Raw genomic sequence first — 7865 nt, forward strand, 5'->3', positions numbered from 1 at the left:
ACCAGAAGGCTGGCGGTTCAAACCCACCAGCCACTCCTCAGAAGGAAGATGGGGCAATCTACTTCTGTAGTGATACTGCCTTGGAAATCCAAGGAGGCGTCACTATGACTCGGGTCCGACTTGATGGCACGTAACGACAACAACAACAAAGAATAATGTAGAATATGTGAAACACCACATAACGTGGATGAACTTGGAGGACATTATGCTGAGTGAAATAAGTCAATCACAGAAGGACAAATATTGTATTTGTTCACTATTGTGAAAAGTCAAGGAAAGGTTTATATATGGAAGGAAACTTTCTTTGTTGGTTACCAGGGATGGGAGGGAAGGGGAGGGAACACTGCTAGATAGGTAGAGACAAGTACTGATTTGGGTGAAGGGAAGAGCAATGTATCAAAACTGAGTGACCAACATGGTGGCACTGAGGAAGAGGAAGACATAGAGAGGTACATGGGAGGTACAGACAACAAAGATGAACCCTTTTGCATGTACAGTATTGCACTGTCAGGGATGGCAAGCATTGATCTATGTGTGGATAGATGGGTAGATAGGCTGAATGATGATGTATGTCTAGGCATGGAGGAGTGTGCCCATAACCATATATAAGGTTGGCAGATGGTATGTCTACAAGCATATTTACAAGTGATATAAGAATTTCCAGGTGTATAGTAGAGCTGACAAGGGATAGCTATCCTGAGTGAGTAGTTGGACCTGTGGGCTCAAGACCATGGTCACAGGGGACATCAAGCTAAGTTGGCACAACATACTACACAAATCATTGTTCTATACCCGATTTTGGTGAGTAGTGACTGGAGTCTTAAAAGCTTGCAAGCAGCCATCTGGATGCAATGATGAGTCTCTCCTCATCCACAGCAAAGAATGAAGAATCCAAAGATGCATGGAAACAATTAGTCCAAGGGATTAATAGACCATGTGATCCTCAGCCTATATTACCAGGAGACCAGAGAACTAAATGGTGCCTGGCCTACTACTGTCAACCACTCAGAGCGTGGTACAGGAGATCCTGGATAGAGTGGGAGAACAATGTGAACAAAACTAAAAATCATAAAAAAGACCAGGTTTACTGGTCTGATAGAGCTTGGTGAGACCCTTGAGAATACAGCACGTAGTTACCCTTCAGGTCTGGAATTGAACTCACTCCTATGGCTTCCAGCCAAACAAAAGACAGGCATATAAAATGAATATTTACATAAGGTAGATACAATCCTTGTAGCGATCAATTGTGGGAGAACAGAAGGGCAGTGTTTGCACAGGAAGAGAGCTGGTGCCAGGAGTGGGGCGGGAGTGCATGGGAGGGAAGGACACAGAGAAGAGGTAACTACAGAGAGGAAGTGGGAAGAGAGCTATTACACTGTGGGAAATTGTAGTCAATGTCATGAAACAAAATGTGTATGAACTGCTGTATGGAAAATGAATTTGCTCTGTAAACTTTCACCCAAATCACAATAAAAATTAAAAAAAAAAAAGCGCAGGAGGATCAGTGTAAATTAAAAGACTAGATGAACTACATGAACCCTGAATGGATACTTTGAAAGAAATAAACAAACAAACAAATAAATAAATAAATGTATGTGGGACAATTAAGAAAATTTAAACATAGTCTATATATTAGATGATATTGTAGAATGATTTTTAACTTTAAGTGTGATAATAATGGTACTGTTATAAAAAAGAATGTCTGTATTCTTAAAAGATATGTGCTAAAGGATTTAGAGGATGTCTGGAATTTACTATCAAATGGTTCATTTAAAAAAAACACAACATGTATGTGTACAGAGAGAACATGAGCCATGGCTATTAAAGCAAATGGGACAAAATGTTAATAACTGATGAATGGTGTCTGGGGGGCCAAAGCAAATGGGGCGAAATGTTAATAACTGATGAATGGTGTCTGAGGGGCCACTATACTATTCTTTCAACTTCTTTAAACATTTGAAATTTTTATAAAAAAAAGATGGAAGGAATCAGATCAGATCATTTCTCTTTTCAAAACCCACTGATGGCTTCTCATTTCACTGAGTATAAAATAGGTCCTGATTAAAGTCCTATATAACCTGGCTCCTGGCTCCCTCTGTCCCCTTTACTCACCCTGCTCCAAGCACACTTCCACCTCATAGCCTCTGTATATTTGGTTCCCTCTGCCAGCATGCTCTTCCTTCAGGTATCTGCATGGCTAACTCTCATCTCAAAATTATGAAAATGTCACTTTCTCAGAGAGACCATCCTTGCTACCATATCCAACAATGCAACCTTTGACCCCTGCCTAGACAACCCTATCTTCTTTCCCTGTTTCATTTTCCTCCTTACCTCTTATCACCATCTAATATACTCTATATTTTGCCAAACAACATGTTTATTGTCTGTGTCTCCCACTATAATTTAAGTTTGAGTAAGGCAGGAAATTGTGTTCTTTTTGTTCATTGCTATCTCCCCAGCACCTAGAACAGCTTGGCTTACAGGGGGTATTCAGTAAACATCTGCCCAAATGAATGATTGTGGTACCTCTTCCCAGTCCACCCAAAACAATCAGCCTATCCCTGTGTTAGGCTTTAGCTACCCCTGGACCACATAGCTTCCCCTGTTCTGTTATTTTCCAAACCTTGTTGTTGTTAGGTGCTGTCAAGTCAGCTCCAACTCAGAGCAACCCTATGTACTAGAACAAAACACTGCCTGATCGTGCGCCAGCTTCACAACACTTGCTGTATGTGAGGCCACTGCTGCAGCCACTGTGTCAATCCATCTTGTTGAGGGTCTTCCTCTTTTTCTCTGACCCTCCACTCTACCAAGCATGACATCCTTCTCCAGGGAATTGTCCCTTCTGACAAGACGACCAAAGTGGGTGAGACAAAGTCTGGCCATTCTCTCTAACAAGGAACATTCCGGCTGCACTTCCAGGACAGATTTGTTCATTCAAACCTCTAGCTTCCTACTAATTCTCTGAGCTCCCCAATGTATTCAGTCAATACATTCCTTTGCTGCTTCAGTTAGCTGTAGCTAGTTTCTGTGATTTCTATCCAGAACCCTGACTGGTTCTTCGTATAACAGAAGGAATGTTCCAAGAAACCCATGGCAATACTGTGGTGGTTCAAGTGTGACAGGCAGAAAGGGGCCACATCTTAGTGGGCCTCAAAAGCCATTCTAAGGAACTTGGATTTGATTCTGCAAATGAGGAAGTTAGGGAGGAGTTTAAGCAGAAGCCCAGACTCTGACCCAAATGGAGATTGGGTCACTCCACAGTTAGAAGACAGGGTGTTAGTGCAGCTCCCACATGGCCTAAAATGCTGGCAGTTTCATAGGTCTAGGCAGATACCACTCCCCCAAACTTCAAGAGCAGGGTTTAGTAAATGTTGGCTTATTTTTCTATAGCCAACAAATTAAAAATGATTTTCACATTTTTAAATAGTTGGAAAAAAAAATCACAAGACAACTATTTTGTGAAGTGAAAATTATATAAATTCAAACTTCAGTGCCCATCAATAAAGTTTTATTGGCACACAGCCACACTTATTTATGTACAGTCTACAGCTGAGTAGAAGAGCTCTGCCAGAGACTATGGCCAGCAAAACCTAAAATATTCACTATCTGGCCATTTACAGAAAAAGTCTGAAGACCCCTCCTCTAATGGGTGAGTCATTTGTCTTGAGAAGCTGGAGTCAAAAGACAACATTCTGATTTCTTCCCAGAGAAAGTAGAACTGTTTTCCATGAAGGTCCTGTGTGTAATTAAGTCTTACAGAAAATGATGAGCAACTATCTTGTCAATTTTGCCAAGGATGGTACTTAGGTAGGGCCCCTCTAGAAGCACAGATGATAAATCAATTCACTACATAAAATGGATACCTTAGGGTATTAGGACCCAATTCTGTTAACCCTGGTTAACAAGGATTGACTGAGGATGTAGCCTAATAATCAAGTTCTTTCTGCCTAACCAGTATCACTTCTGCTCTAAGACTCTTTAGATGTGGGCAGGAACTAAGCAGACACATAAGAAAACTGGGTCTTCTGGTTTTCTTGTCTAAGGAGCATGGGTGGTGCTCTTTCAAAGCATAAGTTATCTCAAAGCCCTCCTTCAACTCCCTTGGCTGAGTGAACCCACCTATCTTGGCCCCTCACAGGCCACTGATGCCCACTTCTTCCCCCATCCCTGATACCCTTCCCATCCCACAATGCACGCACCAGTGGGAAGCCCAAGGGTGAAGTACTTGTCTGGCCCTGGGTTAAACTGGATGATGCGGTTCCTGATGTATTTGGCTGCCCACTCGCTGGCCTCAGAATAGTGGTCTAGGATGATGAGCTTCATCTTGTCCTGTAAAGGGGTGATAAAAGCAAGTCAGTGGTAAAGGACATAGATGGAAAAAGGTGGAGATAGTTGGGGTGGAGGGTGGAAGACCTTCTCACTCAGCAACAATCCCCTCAAGCTGTCATGGCCAGAAGGCCGCCTTTCATTTCACAGAAGAACGAACAGGTTGGGCAGAGTGTCTCCACCAGGCAATGGAGGTGCTAAGATGAGATAGATCTGGGTTCTAATCTTAGTTCCTCTTTCATCAATAACAGGACCTCCCAGATGTCACAGTGGTTAAGCGCTCACCTGTTAACCAAAAGGTCAGTGCTTCTAACCCCATAAAAACTGTAACTCTGGAAACCCTATGAGGCAGTTTTACCCTGCCCTGTGGGGTCACTGAGAGTCGTTACTGACTTGATGGCAATACTTACCTCAGATTTCACACTGGTGAATATGAAATGACATAACCCACATATTCAATACATTGACTAATCTTGTAGCTCCACCTAAGCATCCAGGGCTTTCCATTCAGGCTTAAGGAACTCTGGTGGTGTACCAGGTAAGACATCTGGCTGCTAACCAGAAGGTCAGCAGTTCAAACCTACCAGCTGCTCTGAGGAAAGAACATGGGGCAATCTACTTCAGTAAAAATTTACAGCCTTGCAAACCCAATTAAGTGTGCTATGAGTCTGAATAGACTAGATGGCAGTGGGTTTGGTTTTTTTTTTTTTTAGTCTCAGGCTTGATACTCTCTACCCCAAGGGAGGGACTCTTCTTCAAGAAGTAGAGAAGTCATGTATCATCTTGAGCCACTAAAGCAAGCGAGAGAAAGGCTTCGTTTGGAGCGGTGTGTTCACTATCAGTATCGGGAGAGGGGTGCTCCTACTGGCCCTCCAAGCTTTGTGAACCCTTCTGACCTCAGTTTTCCCAAATCACAATGGAATAATGGTTATCACTCTGGAAGGAAGAATTTTACTCCCCCAGGCACTAAGGTCAGTCTGAGGGAAAAGACCCGTAGCGGAAGCATTCTGCGCCGCCGTTAGTAGGTAACAGAGAGCTCACCTCACCTGGATAACGATCCGCACAGGGAAGGGGCCAGAGCAGCTCTCAGGGTCCCGGCCCCAGGGTGCTAGAGGACTGGGGCAGGGAGACCCTTGCCTTGCCCACGAGTAAGGGTCCCCCAGTCTCTCTCCCTACTTACGAGGACGCCTCCCGCGGTGGCTGCAGCGACGACTCTGGCTGTTCCGCCCCGCGCGGATCACGTGGCCACAAGTCACGCGGAAACGCTCGCGCCGCCTGCCGGGCTGACTCAGCGGGGCAGCACCGCAGTTGTAGCTAGGACCGGACTCTGTCCCTGCCAGTGCGCGGACCCTGGGCCTAGTGACGTACACCGTCTCATCTGGGCCCCCAGGGGCTTCCAGTCCTGGGACGAGACTGTGAAAAACACGTTCAGCCGTCGGAGGCAGGAATTGAAGATAGGCTTTGTGGAGAAGGAAGACTTGGGTGCCCAAGGTCGCTCCCAAGAATGCAGTCTCCATGGCTGGGGCTGGGGCCTGGCTGTTTTCAGCGCTGGGGGTGTGGGTGGAGGGAAGAAAGTGCTGAATAGCTTCCTCGGAGACTCCCAGTGCTGGGCCTGGCTTTATCTGCAGGTTTTGTTTGTTATTTAGATATTATTTATTTATCTAGTTATTGAAACCTTTTGGGTTTAAGTATAATTGGATTTTTCCACTAAAAAAAAAAAAAAAAAACAACTTCCCAGCAATCTAGAGAAAAAGGTTTTTCCAAAGGCGCCTAAAAACACACATAAGATAACCATTACTAACAGTTTACATTCTAAATTGTTTTTCTGTGAATATATCTACAATATTATTTCACAGAAATGAGGACACACTATACAGTTTAATAGGGGTCAGATTCTTGACTACCATAGCAGGTGTGTCAAAAACCTAAATAGGAGCAGATAAACACCAATATTAGTGTAACAGGATGTATTTATTTTAAGTTTATTCTACTGGAATCGGGGAGCTCTGGTAGCATAGTGGCTAAGGCACTTGACTGCTCACCAGATGGCTGGCGGTTCAAACCCATCAGCCACTCCTCGGAAGGAAGGTTGGGCAATCCTACTTCCGTAGTGATACTGCCTCGGAAACCCAAGGAGGGGTCGCTATGAGTCAGGGCTGACTTGACGGCACATAACAACAACAACAACAACAACTGGAATCAGGAAGCAGTCAACCTGAATTTATTGGGAAGGCAAGCTGAGAAGATACTAAAGTCGGGTTAGATAGATCATTGTTATGTTAATTTCTCATTAAAGCACAGTGCAGGGTTTCAGGATCTGTCCTTACAGAGTCACACTGGACATACCACACATCCTCTAGTACCCTGGGAGCTCTGATGGTGTAGTGCCTAAGGCATTTGATTGCTAACCAGAAGGCTGGCAGTTCAAACCCACCAGCCACTCCACAGAAAGAAGACTGGGCAATCTCCATCGGTAAAGGGGGGTCGCTATTGACTCTATGGGAGTGAGTCAGACCCTGGAGTACCTGCTTCTAGAAGTTGGCTGCACATAATTTTCCGTAAGAATGCGATGCCTTAAGCAAAAGGTCTGTGCTAAGCTGTTTACTAGGCTATTGTTTGACCAAAAATGATTTTAAGGAACAAGTTCCGTAAAGGCTCAAGGTTCAAAAGGACATCTAAGGGTGAATGGCCTAGGTAGTCACTCCAATACCATGAACCCAGAAATCTGGATCCAGGAGAATTAAAACAGTTTTGTCACATGAGAAGATGAGCTTATTTCACTTAATCTTTATTACCATCCCATGAGTTAGGTTTGTCATTATTTTTTACTCTTTCACAGATAGGGAAACAGGCTTAGAAAGAAAAGTTAATTTGGCCAGGGGACACAAATGATTCCCATAAAACTTGAATTCAGGGGGATCTGTCCAGATCCAAAGGCTATAATTTTTTTTTTTTTTTTTTTAAGTTTTTATCGTGATTTGGGAGCTCTGGTGGCGTAGCGCTTAAGGCATTTGACTGCTCACCAGAAGGCTGGCGATTCAAACCCCCTAGCCACTCCTTGGAAGGAAGGTTGGGCATTCTATTTCTGTAGTGATACCGCCTCAGAAGCCAAGGAAGGTTCGCTGTGAGTTGGGTTCGACTTGATGGCAGTGTGTTTGGTTTGTTTTTATTGTGATTTGGGTGAAGGTTTACAAAGCAAATTCATTTTCCATACAGAAGTTCATACACATTTTGTTTCATGACATTGACTACAATTTCCCACAATGTAAGGAGCTCTGGTAGCATAGTCAGAAGGAGGGGTCGCTATGAGTCAGGTCCGACTCGATGGCAGTGAGTGTGTCCTTTCCTCTGCATTCCTGCCTCCTGAGCTATTTCCCTGTGCAAATACTGCCCTTATGTTCTCCCATGATTGATCCTTCTAAGGAGTGTATCTACCTGATCCAATGTTCACTCTATATGGCTGTCTGTGGTTTGGCTAGAAGCCACAGGAGTGAGTTCAGTTCCAGACTTGAAGGGTAACTAGGGACCATAGTCTCAGG

At 44.1% G+C, this 7865-nt stretch overlaps 1 protein-coding gene across 1 annotated transcript in view; it reads right to left on the reverse strand.

Annotated features, from left to right (window-relative positions):
* GNPDA1 (glucosamine-6-phosphate deaminase 1) overlaps positions 1 to 4323 on the reverse strand; it is a 25806-nt gene extending 21483 nt beyond the window's left edge. The window contains exon 1 of the mRNA XM_007939061.2: positions 4200 to 4323. Within this exon, the coding sequence (XP_007937252.1) occupies positions 4200 to 4323 (124 nt within the window). The remainder of the gene's footprint in view (positions 1 to 4199) is intronic.
* Positions 4324 to 7865: the final 3542 nt, after the last annotated feature.

This window comes from Orycteropus afer, unplaced genomic scaffold (assembly GCF_000298275.1).
Source record: "Orycteropus afer afer isolate SDZICR_OR568_19922 unplaced genomic scaffold, OryAfe1.0 scaffold00056, whole genome shotgun sequence".
In the NCBI taxonomy this organism is placed as follows: domain Eukaryota; kingdom Metazoa; phylum Chordata; class Mammalia; order Tubulidentata; family Orycteropodidae; genus Orycteropus; species Orycteropus afer.